This window comes from Ischnura elegans, chromosome 6, assembly GCF_921293095.1.
Source record: "Ischnura elegans chromosome 6, ioIscEleg1.1, whole genome shotgun sequence".
NCBI classification, from domain to species: Eukaryota; Metazoa; Arthropoda; class Insecta; order Odonata; family Coenagrionidae; genus Ischnura; species Ischnura elegans.
Window position 1 is genome coordinate 120,914,666 of NC_060251.1, and position 18,777 is coordinate 120,933,442.

Here is an 18,777-nt window from a genome sequence, read left to right on the forward strand (position 1 = left end):
AGTCGTTCGTCGAAACGTTGGAGGTATACAACGAATTAAACCGGTGGAAACCCCGGGAAGACGTCACGGAAAAAATTCTCCGGGAAAGAATTACATCTTATTTTACGGCTCTAGTGGTTCCCGATGATAATGAGATTCGCGTCTATTAGAGAACAGTATTCGTGGAAAAGAGCTATTCGTGTATATTCTATAGTAATGATAGACAATCATCCAGAATCCGTCTGTTGTGAAAATCGCGCCGCACCCAATTAAGGGGCTCTGACGAAAAGAAAAGAATCTGGTAAACATATTTATTTCCATTTTTCTTCCGAAATAAAGAGACATCTCGGCATCTCCTTATCTTACAAATAAGGTGACGGACAACTCTCCGTTTTCTGTCACATCAACGAAAAAGCCCTCGGAAAGACGGTCTGAAGGAGGGGCAAAAAGAAAACTTCTCCAATTTTTTTCTGAAGGAGCGGTGTGCTTCGTTGGAGCAGAAGTGCGGACAAGAGAAAGGAGAAGCGAGAGGAAGAAGAGAAATAAATGATCCAGGGAAGAATTATGATCTGACGGAACAGAAGCGAAAAGCAACCCCCACGAAGGAAAACACAGCCAGCCAACTACCTACCTCCTCCGAATCATCCTCCACAGTGTTGCCACATTTCCCTCAAGCGTACCTCTGTTTGTTCACCTGCTGTTGTCCAGGAATTGTTGAGCGCTTATGATTTATCGTAGCTTGAAAATGAGACCAAGAGAAATGCATGGCTCCACAATATTTAAGTGGAGGTATATTTAAAAATCTGTGATTACAGACACGCTATCTTGGTCAAAATGTGAAAAAATTAAGGTTTGCTCTTGAGTTTGGTCCAACTTTTAATCGGAAAGGAACACCAAAATAATAATAGAAAATGTAATTTCCTTATTTAATTGTGCCTTATTTTATAATGAATTAAGTTATATGGAGCATTTATTTTAATGACAAATAAGTATGTAATGAGGCGATGTAAATAGGAATGAAAGACAAGAAAATCTTCTAAAACTCTAAAAGAAAAGCCTGGAGACCTTAATCATCCACATCGAGAGGAATGATAGCCAGACGAAGTCAATATGTGACAAGGACGGCCTCGAATGAGTCACATGGAAAAAGTTACTAAGGATCTGAAAGATAATTTTATAAATATGAAAATGTAAGCTGATAGGAAATTGGATTAGAGAGCTAAGTATAACCATTATTCTGATTTGCTAAGTAAAATGGACCCGCAACATTTAGTTTTGCGGAATATAAAAATACCTTTGAAGAAATGTGTATCAGAATCCAACAAGTCCCCGGGGGCCTAGCGTTCTTCACCAGATTGAAGTTTTATGATTTCCACACAAATACAACTGGCGAATAACCAAATAAAGAAGAGCAGGCCTAGAAAAACTATTCACATCTACTATTTTTCTATTAAAATTCAGTCTTTGTCAGAACTAAATATTCACTTTAGAAACTCATTTCAAAGTATTTATCACGACTTTATGGAAAATAATTCCCATTTTTGAGTGTGTTTGAGCATTACATTTACCAATAAAAATAATTTATGTGATTGCAACTGTCATTTAATGATAGTTATATCCGTATTATTGCACTACACTGTGTTAGTTTCTACTGACAACGAGCATAATTTTATACAAAGAGTGACGTAACCGTAAATCATATTTTAATGTAAGACTTTCGTTCGATAAAATGACTTTTTTCCGAGCTATGCATGAAGAAGTTCGGTTTTTCTCTCGAGCAACCTGAAACTAATACTTTTTTTGTTATAACTGAAATAATACAACTAAAATACATTAATGCCATCATTAGTCAACAATCTGAAGATTTTTTTACGCAGCCTTCCACTTCGCTTTCATATCCCATTTAATATATCTTGTCAAATAACCTGTTCCATCGGGGCCGTCCCTTCTTCCCCTCCACCTGTCTTCGTCAGGCAGTCATGTCTCATCATTGTGAATGTGACTGAATTGTCCCGCGTTCTACTTAGGATTTTTAGACGACTTATCTCATTTACCTCTCTAATTCGCAGTTCCTCATCACTTACTCGGTCATTGAATTTCAAGTTCAAAGTAAATTTGAAATGAAATCACGCTGATTTGAAATGAAGTTTTTGAGTCCCTTTCCGTTATTAGTTTCGAAACGCGGATGCTCTATCGAGGATAACGGAAAGCAGTGTACATCACATTGGCGTCAGTAACTTAGTAATTATTTATTTATATTTATTTTATTTAATTTACGGGGGAAATTTATTAGCATTGACGAAAAAATTAGCTTCACGTCTTCTGGGCGTTCATTGAAACAATTAACGAGGACTGGATGCCATCTATCATTCTTCTGTTGAACTATAACAACCAGCTGTTAAGGTATTGCAATTGTGTTAATCTATTTCTTAGGCCCATTGATTTATTTTCTGGAGTTTACTTCTTAACCTCATATTATATCCACTTTTTTTCATTACCAGTTATGTTCTGCCACGATTCATGGTTATAATTAACAAAACACGGTTGTAAAACGCATGAAAAAAGTGAATACCTTTGCAAGTTCCGAATGTTTACGCAAATTTCCCCGTTGATTCAAAGTCGACCAAGCCCCAAGCAAATTTCTATGCTGATTTCACCAGGTAATATTTGCGCTTATATTTTCAATGAACGACGCTATTGACGTATGGTACGTACTCTCATGCCTCGTTCAGATTGCGATTGTTACAGCAATCGTCGGAACAGTCGTGCATTCACACGACGATGTTTAAAAACCTGTGCTGTCCTCTAGTGCTGACATCTAAAGTGAACGAGAAAAGACGGTTAGCAAAGCTGTTGAGGTATGCAGGGTCAAAATATTACTGTGTTCAACAAGTATTTCCCGAATAATTTTTCTTCCTCCCATATTCTTCCTTCCTCGGACAAATCTATGAAAAAAATAGAGCGAAGAGAGCTTCACGAACTTTTCGTCATTCTCTTGTCGCTTCCTTTTTCCGGTCTCCCAGCGCCTAACCATCGTAAAGTGACAACGTTCGGAACTACGTCAACTATTGTCAGGACATGCATTCACATTGCTAATTCGGCCAACTATCGTTAGGACGATCGCTCGGACAATTGTAATGTGAACGAGGCATCACGCTAAGTGCTCCGTATGGATGATTTCTTGCTGATTTATTTTATATTACCCGGTCTTAAGGACTGCAGTATGCTATTCGTGGTCCACATTTCGTTCCAGTTTGTCTCGTTCTTCAATAGATAGAATCATAGTTTCATAGATAGCCGTTACAATAGTGCACTGTGCAACGGCAACCTCGCGTCGCGTCCTTCATTTATTTCAACTCCGCCCACCGCAGCCCTCCTTCCCTCACTCTCGCCTCTCGCGTATCCTTCCTGTGACGTTTCCTCGCAACTGCGCGCAAGAGGGAGTAATGCTGCCCGTCTGCTGGAAGTCTTCCCTGAGGACGAAAGGAGCGTTACGAGGCCTCGGATCCCTATATGATTCCGGATATAAAGAGGCGCGCTCCATTTAAAAGGCCCTTTGGCCGGTATATATCTAGAGTATATTCACGTGATTACCCCGAAGGACACTCCTCTCACTATTCTCTGGATGTTGGCTTCTTAGTTCCCTCTTTATTTAAAGTATTCTACTGATTAAGACGGGTTTTCGTGGAGTATTTACGAAATATTCTGTAAGAATCCCATACTTCGTGGATCTCCCGCTTCAATTCACAACAGGGTGGTTTCCTATTAATTTTTTATTGCCCAAATCGAAAGATTATTACTCCTGGAGTACGTATTTCTAGCTTTTTATTGACGATAATTAATTTTTAAATGACGATATCTATTTTTCGCGATAAAATGATAAGTGAAAAATTTCAAGAGCGCGAAAACGCGACGGCTAAGTATGAATGCTGGGAAAAGCCCGTGTGACGGCACTCTGATTCCTGCTGCCGCGAGTGAGGTGACCTTGGGGCGAGACTGATACGACGCAGGATGCTAGCAGGTAGCAGAGCACCCTGCTAGCTGGTAGCGCTTGGCTTTAATAAGGATTATTAATACCTTGTCAAACGAAGGAAACTTTCTGAACTCAGGCAGTTTTAATAGGTGATTATTAAGAGATGTTTCCCTGAGCTGTGTGCCTCATGCATGCATTGGTAATCTGAGACGATGTAAAACTCCTATCTACTCGTATAGAAACTAGGTCCCTGTGACGTCACGTGGAGTGGCATCGCATGGGCGTCATCTGGCCTTTTTCAAATGAGGATAAAATTGACCGTTGCCATTCGTCTAAACCGGTATTTCTAAAACCAAATAATTTGTGTATTATGAATACACTAATGGTGGATAACGAATCGAAATCAATGCCTTTCGTTTTCTTTGATGAAGGAAACTACCCTATTAGGCCTGCTCCCTCGTTTACTCAACATTCTGCCCTCTGACAGAGTTTCCAACATCCCCTCTCCGCTCAGCACCCCCATTAAGTATCCCCTCCATCCATAGCTTCTGTGTCCTCCGTATCCCACTCAGAAGCTACCTCTCTTCACCAACCATGCCCAGCACTTTCCCGTTTCACTTTCTTTCCGTCCACTTCAGCTTCTCCATTTTCCTCTGGACTCACATCTATAACGCTTCTAGTCTCTTCTCAAAAACAGCGCTATACTCTATATAAGAATCATCAGTAGCCTTTCACTGAAACTCCGTAACGCAACGTAATGGGGAAGGAAATAACCTGTTTATGAACGCCTCTTTTGCGGAGGAAATTATTTTCCTGATTTTCTTACTCTAGTATTCGTTTTCCAGAGAAATGAAAATCCGTGAGTGAATCACAAAATGAAGGTTACCTCATCGTGCTGACCGTTATCCTTTGATCACTGGTGAGAGGCAACTTTGATAAAAAAACTGATAAAAAACATAACTATGATTCATAAGAAAGAATGCACAGATCCAGATGGGATATCCTAGAAAGAGAAGCACTTAATCTAGAATATTCTAAGCCTATGTATTGGATGTACATTGACGCGCAACACATAAGAGATTATTAGCCCTGATGCGTTCTCCGGCAGAGGAGAATAAACATTGGCAATAGACACAAACGACGCGGGGAAACCCAAGTATAACATCTCTTTTACAAACCTCCTCTAGCAGCTAAAATTGAAGCTCCGCATGAAAAATTTAGATATGTGCGCAGTCTCGCCCACGGCTGAGAAACAATCTCCGAGTGGGGATCTGAGATTCGCCTTGGAAGAAAATGGCCCGTTGAAGCATACCCGACCGGCATTGGTTGATTCAGTTCCGAATCCAAGCTAATACAGATTTAATTTTTCGCTGTGAATTTCATCCTTGGCGTAAAGGCTTTTTTCTGGTTTAAACTGTCTATATCCTTTGTCACGGTCGTGTCTACCGCTCTCCTCAGGCATAGAGTGTATAATGCCGAGCAACTGCTCTAAGTGTGGTCTCTCTGTTAAGCGCGGCGTAGGTATTTCCTGTGGTACATGCTCCGACTTATATCATCCGGCCTGCCAATCAGTCTACCAAGAAGATCTGAGGACTCTGGAGGACCTCCAGAAGGTTTGGAGTTGTCGGAAGTGCCAGGATATGATCCGGTCAACACGTGGTGATGATACTCCAATTAGGACCCTATCAACTGTAACACCTAACACACCAGAGATGTCAGCTCCGGAGCTCCGATCCCTGTTCGCAGTGATCAATGAGAAGCTGGATGCTCTGATTGCAGACCAAACTGCACTCTCTCATAAAGTAAGTGAAAACAGTGACATGCTAAGTGGTCTTACAGTGAAGCTACATGCCATCGAGAAAGAATTATCAAATGTCACTGGTTTAGTAAACGAACTTCAAGAAAAAGTGTTTGACCTTGAGGTTAAGTTGAACAGAAACGAACAAGAGAGACTGAAAAATTCGGTAGAGATAAGAGGGGTGCCGCTGACCACTGACGAAGACCTCCAAAGTATTGTCCTAAAAATAAGCACTGCCCTTAATGTGAATATGTCAGCTGAGGATATAGATGGCGTGTTTCGGCCAAGGCCAAGACAAGCTAGCTCAATTAACTCTCGTCCACCTCCAATCATTGTTCGGTTTCTCAGACTGAATAAAAGGGACGAACTGATAACCAAACGTCGGGTTCGGAAAGAACTTAATGTTGATGATATCGGCCTAGCGTCTAATCTTCCTCTTCCCCAACAAACAATCTATATCGACGAGGCTCTCACCCCATTCAATAGAAAACTCTTCGCCATAGCTAGAGACCTCAAAAAGAAGGGAAAAGTGAAATTTGTGTGGGTGAGAAATGGAAATATCCTGGTTAGACAGTCGGAGGGAGCTCCCGTAGTAGTCATATCCACACAAAAAGACCTTGATCGTTTTTTATAGAGAACAGATTATTCCCTCCTCTCACGGATCCTCCTTCAAGTGAAATCCACATGATCAGTCGTGAGCACAGGAGACTTGTGTTTGATCGCAATTCCCCTGTTATATTACCTAAAAATTCACACCCTCAGGTAGCAAAAACAACTTCCTCAGGTTTATTAAAATTGTCGCACGTTAACGCGCAGTCACTGCTCGCTCATTTCGAAGAATTTAAACTGTACTATCATACTAATGTTGTTCATGTAATTGGAGTGAGTGAGACGTGGCTAAAACCTTCGGTTACATCAAATGTGGTTTCACTTCCTGACTTTACGTTATACAGGAATGATAGAGAAACGAAACGTGGGGGAGGAGTTGGACTGTATATACATTCATCATTGAAATCAAAACGGGTTGGTCGCTCTACCAACTCCTGTGAGGTTATGCTAGAATATATCCTTGTTGAAATAATCAACAACCACAGTAAAATGCTGATTGGAGTGGTTTATAATCCACCAAAGTCCAATAACTTGTCTGACTTTGAAATTATGTTGGCCAGCAAGGTCCCTATGTATGACAATGTGGTAATAATGGGAGACTTTAACATCGACATGTCGACCAGAAATGTGCGCAGTGACATCCTTTTAAATATTATCGAGAGCAGCAATCTTAGTATTATCCCCCTGACGCCCACCTGTCACACAAAAACAACAAGTACCACCCTGGATCTAATTCTTGTCGACGATCTCAAAAAAGTGTCGTCCTACGGACAATCACCTGACCCACCTCTCTCTTGTCACGATCAGGTATACATTAACTATAATATGAAAACCCCTATATTTGAGCCAAAATTAGTCACCTTCAGAGACTATAAATCATTTAATCAGGAAAATTTTTTTGAAGAACTGTCTAACATTAACTGGTGTATTATTGAGGAACTTGAAACAATCGACGAAAAAGTTGAGGCGCTTAACTCACTACTTCTAACTGCTTTCAATGCATATGTTCCTCTGAGGACAGTTCGTGTCACCCACCCTCCTACACCATGGTTTACTCTCGACATAAAGGCTAAAATAAAGAAAAGGAATGAATTAAGGGCTTTATACAGACGTTCCAAGAGTCCAACTATTTTTGCTGAATATAAAGAAAATCGAAATAGAGTCAAGGACATGGTTCGTAAAGCCAAAAGGGACTACTGTGAAAACGCCATAAGAAAACGTGCAGATTCAAGAACAATGTGGAAAACTGTTCGCAATCTCGGTGTGATATCATCAAAAAATAGAGCTCCTATAAATATAAACTTAGACATCCTCAACAATTATTACTCATCGGGAGACATTTGTCACGAAAACGTTACTTATGTTACTCCACCCATAGAGAATAACGCCCCGAATTGCCCTAAGAGAAACCAGTTCTATTTCTCTCACGTATCTATCTCCTCAGTTATGAAAGCATGTACAGCTATCACAACTAATGCTAAAGGCTACGATGAACTAAATATTGTAATAATAAAGAATGCCCTCCCGGCTATTCTTCCTGCTCTTTTAAACATCTTTGATTCATCCCTCCAAACCGCACAATATCCCTGCATTTGGAAGCATTCTCTAATTCATCCAATCCCGAAGTGCTCTGAACCCTCTAATCCATCTGATTATAGACCAATAGGTATCCTATGTACTTTTGCCAAGATATGTGAGCGTGTGGTCTACGAACAACTGAATAAATATATTATTGAAAATGATATGCTAATTAATTACCAATCTGGCTTTCGAACTGGATTCAGCACTCTAACTGCCTTGTTAAATATCACTGAGGATATCAGAGGAGCAATGGACAGGCGCGAGGTCACAATACTGGTACTATTTGACCTATCTAAAGCCTTCGACATGGTAAACCACGAAATACTACTCTGTAAGCTTATTAAGTACAATCTCTCTTCGAGTACTGTAAAATGGTTTCGGTCTTACTTAAGCAACCGTACTCAATCAGTCATTGGAACAAACAACACCAGATCCAACTGGACATATAACCGCAGAGGGGTAATCCAAGGTTCAGTCTTAAGCCCCCTGCTATTTTCCTTGTTTATAAATGACCTTCCTGAGGTTCTAATGCATTGTAAATACCATCTCTACGCGGATGACTTCCAGATTTATTGTCATACGGCAGTATCAGTTCTATCTTCCACCATAACATTAATCAATAATGATATCCAAAGAATAGCTTCCTGGATGAGGAAAAACCAACTGCAACTCAATGAAAAAAAAACTAAAGCTATTATATTTGGTCCTAGACATCTTATTACTCAAATTGATGAATCCGCTCTTGGAAAAATTCAATTAGAAAATCGTGTAATACCGTACGAAGAAACGGTTAAAAACCTTGGTATAATATTTGATAAGGAACTCAAGTGGAAAAAACAAGTCCATGTCACAAAACAGAAATGTCTGAGCATACTACATCAATTGTATAGAACCAAGAACATAGTTCCGCCCAAAATTCGAACCATCTTGGTTCAGTCACTAATTTTTCCTCACCTTGACTACTGCTCCTCTCTGTTTACTAATCTCTGCGAAGAAAGTAACAACAAATTGCAAGTAACAATGAACTCTTCAATGCGCTACATTTATGACCTAAAAAAATGGGATAGGATATCTGATACTTACGTTCGATTACGTTGGTTGAAACTAAAACAGCGTCGTTTATACCATGTGATACTGCTTGCCTATAAAATTTTATCCACTCGTAATCCCGTTTACCTAGCTGCTAGATTTACCTGGAAAAAAGATCTACATGCAGTACCCACTAGGAATCACTCCGTAGATCTTCACATCCCTCAACATAGCACACTTCACGTAACTAAATCCTTCACAATAATCGCCTCTAGAGTATGGAACTCCCTACCATCCAAAATTAGAAATACTAAATCCATACATGCCTTCAAAACCCAGGTGTACGATATCTTAATAAATAACCATAAAATGCTGTCTGTCTAAAACTGATTGAAGTAAAATTAAAACGGTGTTTAATCGAATGGCTCTAACATATGGTTGCAGAAAATTGAGTGTAAAATTATGTTAAATTTGAGTGTCATACTAAGTTGTTATTTACTTTTTTTGTTTTTTTTTTAAATACTGTTTGTCTGACACTTTTGTTATATTAAATTATCGCCTTGATTTCTTGCGATGGTTGGTCAGTTACTCCGCAGTATGATGTTTTCCCTTATGTTGCTGTTGTTTTGCCGTATTGTCTGTGTGCTGACGGCGGTTTACAACGAGTAAATGTTATGTATTTCTTTTCATTTTTTGTTTTTCTTTATGAATATGATGTCACCAAGGAGGGGAAACTAAAGTATCTCCATTTTGGAAACTGTTTCTCCTTTCGTTGGTATTGTTTTTGCCTAATTGTCTGTAAGTTGGCGGCTGTCCGCAACAAGTGTATCTTATGTGTTTCTTTTTATTTTTTTTTATTTTCTTTTGGGAATTTAATATCATGCTTAACATGTGAAAGTTGTGCAATGGTTTTCTCATGGGCCACAGGCCCACGAAATAAACGAATTTATTATTATTATTATTATTATTATTATATCGATGTTCCTTTTGGTTTAGCTCTGACGTCAATAATTAAAGTGCCAAACGTTTCTTTGCCGTTGCTGAAGACTTCCTCAGGGCTAATCATCTGCCTTTATTGAGCATTTACCGTCTTAGGGATGGGATGGGTTGAAGGTAGGAAGTAGCCTTTCTATTCTGGGGGGTATCATAGCCAGGACGAGCGAATCTTTATTTTCCTTCGACTTTGTTGACATTGTTAGTGCATTTCCTTACCTCCAACGCCTCCTTAAATCATCCGACTTTAAAAATCCGAGTTCCTCGCTGGCAGGAATTTTGAATCCGTTATGTTGACGTCGTGACCCAAGGCGACGTGTTCTGTGACTGCTTATTTTTTGAAAATTTCCCTATCGAATGATCGACAGGCTTAGGCTATCATCAGGTCCGACGTCGATTTGAGCTCGACATCGCAAGACGCTGTTTGCTGTTTCAAGAGAAATCACACGTGCTAGCATTTCAAAAAACAAATTCTTGGATTGAACTTGCATAACACATGAAAGAGTGAATTTTTACTTTTAACAGTAAAACAAGAAAATTGAGAAGGTCAACAATCAACTGACTATTGTTTCTTTTTTCCCAAAAATTAAATTGGACCAGACTACTAGAATTGTAAAAAAAACTGGACCGCAAAGAGTGAATCGTAGTCCGCATGGCAACGAAATCCAAAGGAACATCGTTGGGCAACCATGGATTGCGAAAGCTTCATCAACATCTACACACTACCCCAATGCAAGCCGCCTAAATAGGCGTGTGGCAGGGGGTGTTAGGACACCATCAGAAAACAAACAGAAAGGAAATGCGCATCGGCAGTTCCGTCTAGCATTACTAATTAAAGTCTTTTATTTTTCTACTGGGAAAAAATATTCCTATACCTATCCGTTCGGCAAAATGTCACTCTTAATCTACCATTTATGCCGGACCTGGAAATACAATGGGGTTCTAATACGATGTTCATCTTGTTGCTCTCTCAGATATCTATTCTCAATTACTCAATCAAGTTAAGCATAGCGCCTTTGAGTCTATAGCGGCTCCGAGCATAATTTGTCCAACATCTGTGTTACGCTGTCTGTACGCCCGTAGCTGTTTTTCACGAATCGTTTAGCTTTCCTTTGTATTTGAGTCAGTTTCACGGATGAAGTCTTTCTACGCCGGATCCGATATGCTCAATGCATATTCAAGGTGTGGCCTGAGGAGTTAGAAATAGCGCCTCTCTTTAACTGTTTCTTTCCTTTTACTTTAAATCTTTTCACTACACGTTTGACGAATCTTAACGAGTTTAGTTCTCACCAAGCCACTTAAATGTCCTGCAATATAACCCAAAATGAGTAAAATATAGCCATGCGTACACAGCAATGTTTTATTTCAGGATCATTAAAAAATAATATTTTTCCTGGGCACGTATAATATAAGGTTCATAATGACATGGGTTCAATTTGTTCACAGGTCGCATCACCCTGAGGGAGCCACTGTCGAAAGACGACGGACTTGTCAAGTCGAGACGACGGCTGAGGAGACAGATCGGTCCGATTGTGGAGGACGACGACGAGGACGAGAAGGTCATCATGCTCAATGTCAGGGCCTACGACCTTGGTAAGGGGGATTTTTTCAGTCGGTAAAAAGCTTCACATTATAGTTTAAGTCACATTTTTATTTATTAGGCGGGGGATTCGGGGGAACATTATTACCCGCATTTAGCCTTTGATTGTCTCAAAAACCAAAACGTTCACCTCGGAACAAAGCAACTTTCTTGCCTACAATTTTCTTGTCTTTATTTTTTAAAAATGTCATTTACTTATGCAAGTAGAATAAAAAAAGTCGCAAGGTGGATGGGAAGAAGGGTAAGGGACCGCTCCGAATGAATTACATAGTATTAAGCATGTTAAAACGATAATAAATGCATCACTATATAAAGGCTAGGCGATAGGATAGTGGAATGAAGGACTGTGACAACACAATCTTTAAACTTGATGGTTATCAAAAGCCCCGAAAATTTTTATGAATTATTCCTGGAGAAGTGTAAAACCTTGCCCCTTACACAGGGTAAGCATAAGTACACAGCACCATCGGTGCGTTTACACCTCTTGATTGGTTGGGATATAAAATAGGCACGTAGTCTGGCATGTATGACATGTGAAGGACGAAAATTTATCACAAATTAGTGATGGATAGAGGTATGATTGTCCGAGGCTCTTTTGAGTGTCACCTTAAGTTCAAAAGAGAAAATTAGCGCAATTAAACTACACGTAACTTACTATAATATTTATGAAAGCATTCGATTAAAGAAAGCAAAATCTTAAATTAAGAGGCTACTTTAAGACTTTTGCTAACTTTGAGAATTTTCCTTCACGTCTAGCCTTTCACTTTTAACGCTTTCCTATTAAAAGGGAAACTCTGCTCAAAGACACTGCCCTCTCCCCATTATAATTCCCGTGCCTCTGAATGGACTTACTCTGTAATCCCAGCCTTCCTTCCTCCCTTTGACCCTCGAAAGGCTCGCATTCAACTTCCGCCTCCCCCAACGCCCTCCTTTGTCCTCATTCGCTAGAGTCATAAACGACGGGGGCGCCTCATCGTAATACTTATCATCATGACCGCAGGGGTGCCGCACCGCTGGTCCCAGGCCGTGGTGCGGGTCTACCCCCGGGGAGCGGGTGCCGGAGGCCGCTACGTGGTGTTCGTGGTGCCGAAGCCACCTTTGGAAGTGGAGAAGGACCGGGAGCAGACCGAGAAGATGCTGGCGGAGATCACGGGCGGCAAAGTGACGCTCGTGGAAGTTCGACCGCACCACGATCAGACGAGGAAAGACGGCATCGACGCCACCAAGTGAGTGCGACCAATGAATAAAAGTAAAAAAAATCCCTTTAAAAGTTTAAATCATTGTTTTCATGTGTAAGTAACTGAGGCAGATGAGATATATCGGAAGAACACCCTGAGTTTATGAAGAAGAAATGGCAATTTCCACTAATTTATTAAATATACTTGAGAATGATGCGACGATCGAATGGTAAGAAATTAAAATTGTGGAAAAGAGCCACTTATTTTTTATCAACTTAGCTTATTACTTTTATTGTTGAATATTCTTCTTCGTGTTCAGATTTTCCGCTGGTATGTCCCAGCATCGGCCAATCAAAGTCAATCAACATTTCACAGAATTGATTCAGGCTTAATCTGGCGGAATTCTAGCACATTTTAAATTAAAAATTAGTTGCGTTTTTCCAGAAACACGATTGTCCATGTGAATAAATTCAAATTACAATCAAATGCACACCTTTATTTATTAGTACCGGGGAGACCGGGAACGCGGCTTTAGCTTTTGATTGTTGCATATTTTTCAAATTCTTAAAAAAAGTGCGTCTCAATACGGAGCAATTTCTTGTCCACCCTATTCATTTCCTTTTAATTTTCTCCTGCATTATTAGCAGGAGAAAAAGAGACGTAGTAATGGTGGACGGGAAGAAGGGAAAATTTTCCGTTTGAAATTCTCTCGAACGGTTTCAATGCATATCGTATTAAATATGACTATTTTAAAGCGCGTTTTCCAAAGGGCATTTTCTAAAGTGCTAATACTCAAGTAAAATTGATTTCGTGTCTACTAGATGACCTCATATGACGATGCACATACTAACTCCGACGGAAGAGACATCTGTCGGTCATCGCCTCGTTGTTGGTTGCACGGGATAGTTATAGAAACGTGTGTGAAATGCTCGCTGCATTGAGAATGGAGTGGAGAGCGACATCATACCAATCATCGGATTGATGGCTCATATAGATAATGATGATGATGGTAGTCGAGATACTCACAGATACTTGAACTTATTTCTAAAACCTTCCAGCAGTTATCCGCAGGTAATCATATTTAAATCAGCCTTTAGAGACATTACTGGAGGCTAAAAATCCATTGATTTTATGTTTATAGACTAAGAAATTTATAAATGTTTGAGCACGTCGCTAATTCAGTATTCCTTGTGGGTACCACGGGAAAATCGATTCTCATTTTTTTTACTCGATGATGACCTCTAGATGTCTTCTCCGTAAAAAATACTCTTATGATGGTCATTTGGCACCGTTGTCCGTCTTCAACAAATTGAGGTTTTTCGGTAATAAGTTTTTACTGTTTTGTCCTCAAAATTTAGGATATATTATTCATTTTTCACTACGTAGACTATGACTGTTCAGCTAAAGCATTGGGCTCCTCTAATTTTATTTTTTAATCCTCGTTATAACATGCAATATGGTATTGTTTAAGAATATTCCCCTATAAATTAAGGGACTTTATTATTATTGACTAAACCAGAGGCATGTGAATTTATCGAATTGAGGAGTTCAAGTATTTCAAGTCAGTAAAAGCAAAAAACTTTTTTTTTACGACTTAACCTTTAATCGTCTACTAATTTCGATACACTGCATCATTTTCAAGACAAGTGGTAGTGAAGACAAATGATAATGTGTATCAAAACTAGCCGACGATTAAAGGTTAAGTTTGCTAAAGCAAATTATGTTATTTTTCCTATCTTAGAATAGAACTATGCAATGTTAAGGCCTAAACAAGTCAGTGCTTCAAGTATTTCGTAAGCACCTAGCCTCTAGGGAAGGAGGGCTTTAAAGTTTGCTGCGAGAGTCGACTGGGGACTAAAAGTTTCTAGATTGAGCATCTTGAATCAAGTCACGAATGGAAATGGGTGTGGGGCCGCTCACTCTCGGAGACAACAACGTGCGATTAGTGAAAGGAGACTTCAATTGTTGTCAGTGGACACGCATAATTCCCAACTCTAGTCAAAAAGTCTCAGAACGCGAAATAATATCGTTCTTTGGAGACCGGTGTTAATCCTCAAAAGACTAATATCGGCGTAATTTTCAGTAATTTTCTATCAGTGGACACCTTGTTGAGATTGATTGAGACTCGAGTCTTGGAGCCTACGTTTGGGACTAGTCTCCATCGGAGACAGTGCTGAGGTATCTCTCGATATCATGTCTTTTAAATTGGCAGCAGTGGACCCACAGCTTGACAGAATATGGGCAGGTAGTCTTTATATGCTATCGACATGTCGCTATTTATGGCACTTATTAGGCAATGCTTTAGAAAAAATGGAAAACTAATTTGTAAAATTTACTTTCATTTATACAAAGAAAATACATAAATCGAAAATACTCTTCCTATAGGAAAGTTGAAAGGGGTTTGGCGAATTCACATTTTTGCCTATATTATAGCTACAGCTCATGCTTAAAACAATTCCGTACCAAACTTACATAAATATATGCGAAATACTTTCGAAAAAAAATAACGTGGGCCTGTGGATTACTGGAAACGCCACATTCCTGTTCACAGGGCTGGTACAATGCTATTGCCGTGATGGGGGTCACTTGCGCTAGCATTGAAGGGTCACGGGATGGACTGTATCGCCCCCTGTACCTGGGAATCCCAGGGTCCGTTTCGGGTTCGCAGATTTTCGGCGAATTAATCCCTTTTGAGTCAATGCAGAGCTTTAGCTTCCTTGTCGTGTTTCGTATTTCCTCTCATCATCTTTTGTCCGGCCGAGGATGGCTTATAGCTACACGACGACCCTCCCTCGCTCAAAACAAAGGCTTTTAGGGCCAGGGGTTGTTACGCCCCCACCCTTGTCCACCCTCCTCCTGTGTCCACCCCACCCCCCTTTCCCTAACCTTCTCTTTCGTCCCATCGGGAGGACCCCTGCACAGCGCAATAGTCTTTCAAAAATATTATAAAATTAAGTTAAATGAATTAGCCAACGGGAAAATATGTTAATGAAATCCATTATCATAGATCTACAAATGAGGCATATCTTACCGGAATAGGCTGAAAAAAAATACCCCCACAAATATCTCATAGCTGAAGCTCCCATTCTCCAATTCATTTCAAATTTATAAAATAACCTCTAAGAAAAATTTTAATACCATTATTATTATTACTATTATTCTTAAAAGTTCGTATGCAATAAAAAAATCTAAGCTCCATATCAATTCATAATTAAGGCGCGACCCTCAGCTAGTTCTCTTCTATCGATCTTTGGTTACTCCAAGAGGCGGAGACTTGATCGAATAATAGTGAGGAAGGCTAGGAGATGTGGAAAGACCTGGCCGTTAAATTAACTTCTGCTTAGCGTAATCTACCGTTGATTTCCTTTGTTAAGCAAGATGAAACGACCGTGACTATGAACGAAGGGAAGCAGAAGGGAAGCAGAAGGGAAGCAGAAGGGAAGCAGAAGGGAAGCAGAAGGGAAGCAGAAGGGAGGCCTGAGATGATCTCTGAAAAAGTTCAATGGTGGTTACAAAAAATATAATGGGATGTGAGAGATAATTTAAATCATGGATCATTTAAAGTAAGCGCGGGAAATAATCTTTCAAATATATATAATTAAAATAATGAAAAGAGAAATATATGTACTAATCTAACAGATAACTGTGCTTTTTAATACATGTATTAGAGTTAGTACCAAATTTTGACATGTTTACAAATTATTAGTCTTTCCTAGCGTAAAAATCACATATTAGGGTACGTTATATAAATGGTATAATAGCTTCCACTCTGTGGTATACGTTTTAATGCTAAATTCCTTTTCCCTGGTGCAGTCTTCGTATATTACGGACATCTTTACTGCTCACTCGGAAATTTCCCAACTAACTTTACCCATTTATTTAACAATATTTGCATTACTTTGTATTCTTTTCAGGAGTGACGTGCTCACCAGGGTCCTCTATCCAGCAAACGCCGTCATAGATGTAAACACTTTGAGACAGTTACTGCTGGTCGTGACCAACTCTTCAACAGCAACGCACGACGGATCAACATCTGTGGTGGTAAGAGACAAAATACAAAGCCCGGCAGAGATCAGAGAACGCCATGACATAAAAGGGCACATTCATTCCATTGAATATGAATCTTTGCGACGAAAATTTAAAGAATGGACGATTGTGAACAAATCCGACCCTTATGTTGAAATTTTTTACTGTTGCACTGATAATTTAAAAAATTCATAACGTTTTTCTATCATAATCAACATCCCGATTGAAGGTAATAACTGTGGAATAGCAAGCGGCGAAATTACACGCAAGTGCGAGCAAAATGAAAAAAAAATTCTATTGAAGAAATCGATCGGGTGTTATTTGAACATAATTGTTATCCACAGAAAAATCTGTGAGTTATTCTTCTTCACAGAATAGTCTTCCATTTCACTAGGTGTAGCAATATCGGTTTCCCTTGCGGTAGCGCGCACTGCACTTATCAATGGGGCATCGTGAGAATAAGCTGTAACAAACCGTTTAATACATCGTGAATTGTTGGTTTCATTGCAATACCTTTAAAGGTGTACACTTATAGATTTAAAAGTAAGCTGTTGTACTCCACACAGTAATTATTAAAATCTCTACAGGTTTCATTATCAAAGGCAACGGAACAAATCGATAAAAATATTGTGCGAAGTATGACAAAGTTTTTTTTGAATCTACCATTTCGCCAATCAACGAAGTGAACTAGCGAACCATTAATTTTAATATGTTGAGTTTTGAAAAAATTCAAAACGGGCATATTTTGTTGAACTTTAAAACCATATACAGGGTGGGGCAGAATGGACTCCCTGATTTGACGGGTGAATTGTGAAAAAAACTAACCAAGATAGTTTTAAAACGTGTATATTTCCCAAAACTAAATTTAATGCCATTTTATTTTTATTTGAATTTGAAAATTTGTTCATCCAGGTGACGACCTTGGCGAGCGATGCACATATTGAGTCGTTCAAAAAAGTTTTCGAAAACTCTTCTCAGCATATCTTCTGATATTCCAACGATGACATCTGTAATTGCCTCCTCAAGAGCTTCCAAGGTCCTTGGTCGAACTTTATAAACCTCAGCTTTGAGATATCCCCAAAGAAAAAAGTCGCATGGACTCAAATCCGGGGAGCGAGGGGGCCACGGAACATCGCCTCGTAATGAGATCAGGCGGCCGGGAAACTGTCTTTGCAGGACTTGGCGTGAACGAAGGGCGGTATGAGCCGTGGCACTGTCCTGTTGAAACCAAAAGGCTTATGTGTCATATTGCTGACCATACTCTTCCATTTTAGGTTGAAAAAAGTTCTCCAGCATTTTACGATAACGCTCAGAGATAACAGTTAAACCTCGAGATTCAAAAAAGTGAGGCCCAATAATGCTTATGGAGGACACGGCGCACCAAACTGTGACTTTGGGGCTATGAAGAGGTCTTTGGTGAAGTTCATGAGGATTTTTAGTCGCCCAGTACCGAAAATTTTGCTTATTAACTGTGCTGGAGAGGTTTAAATGCGCTTCATCGCTAGACCACAGAATAGCGTCGGGTTGCACAGAGGTTGAAATTGCATTGCAAGCATCCGTACGTTTCAGTCTTGTGGACTCAATTCTTGAACGACCATCATCTTGTAGGGGTGTAAGTGAAGGTCAGTGTCTAAAATTCGCCTTGCTGTTCTGGACGATATTCCAAGGGCAGCAGCATGTTTCCGCGCAGAGCGCGATGGGTACTGACTGCTCAATGGACGCTCGCACTGCCACGATGTTTTCAGGTGTCCTAACACTTTTAGGTCGCCCTGCTGGTTTTCTAGGAAGTGCAGATACTGTCACCCGCACACTAGTGATCCATTTCCTAATGGTTTTTGCATCAGGAACCTTGTTATGACGAGGCAAACCAAACTGCCTACGAAAAGCCCTCTGCGTCGCCAATACACCATTATTGTTTATAAAGAACGTTTCTATGACAAAGCCTTGATGCTCACCAGACCACTTCATGGCGATTACTAAAAAATGGCATCGCTTCCCCCACCAAACGACA

At 39.8% G+C, this 18,777-nt stretch overlaps 1 protein-coding gene across 1 annotated transcript in view; it reads left to right on the forward strand.

The window, feature by feature from the left end:
- The window catches only part of LOC124161472 (cadherin-86C), an 83,326-nt gene that overhangs the window by 50,651 nt on the left and 13,898 nt on the right, over nt 1-18,777 (forward strand). Inside the window, exons 14-16 of the mRNA XM_046537794.1 lie at nt 11,409-11,555; nt 12,563-12,788; nt 16,655-16,781. Of these exons, the coding sequence (XP_046393750.1) occupies nt 11,409-11,555; nt 12,563-12,788; nt 16,655-16,781 (500 nt within the window). The remainder of the gene's footprint in view (nt 1-11,408; nt 11,556-12,562; nt 12,789-16,654; nt 16,782-18,777) is intronic.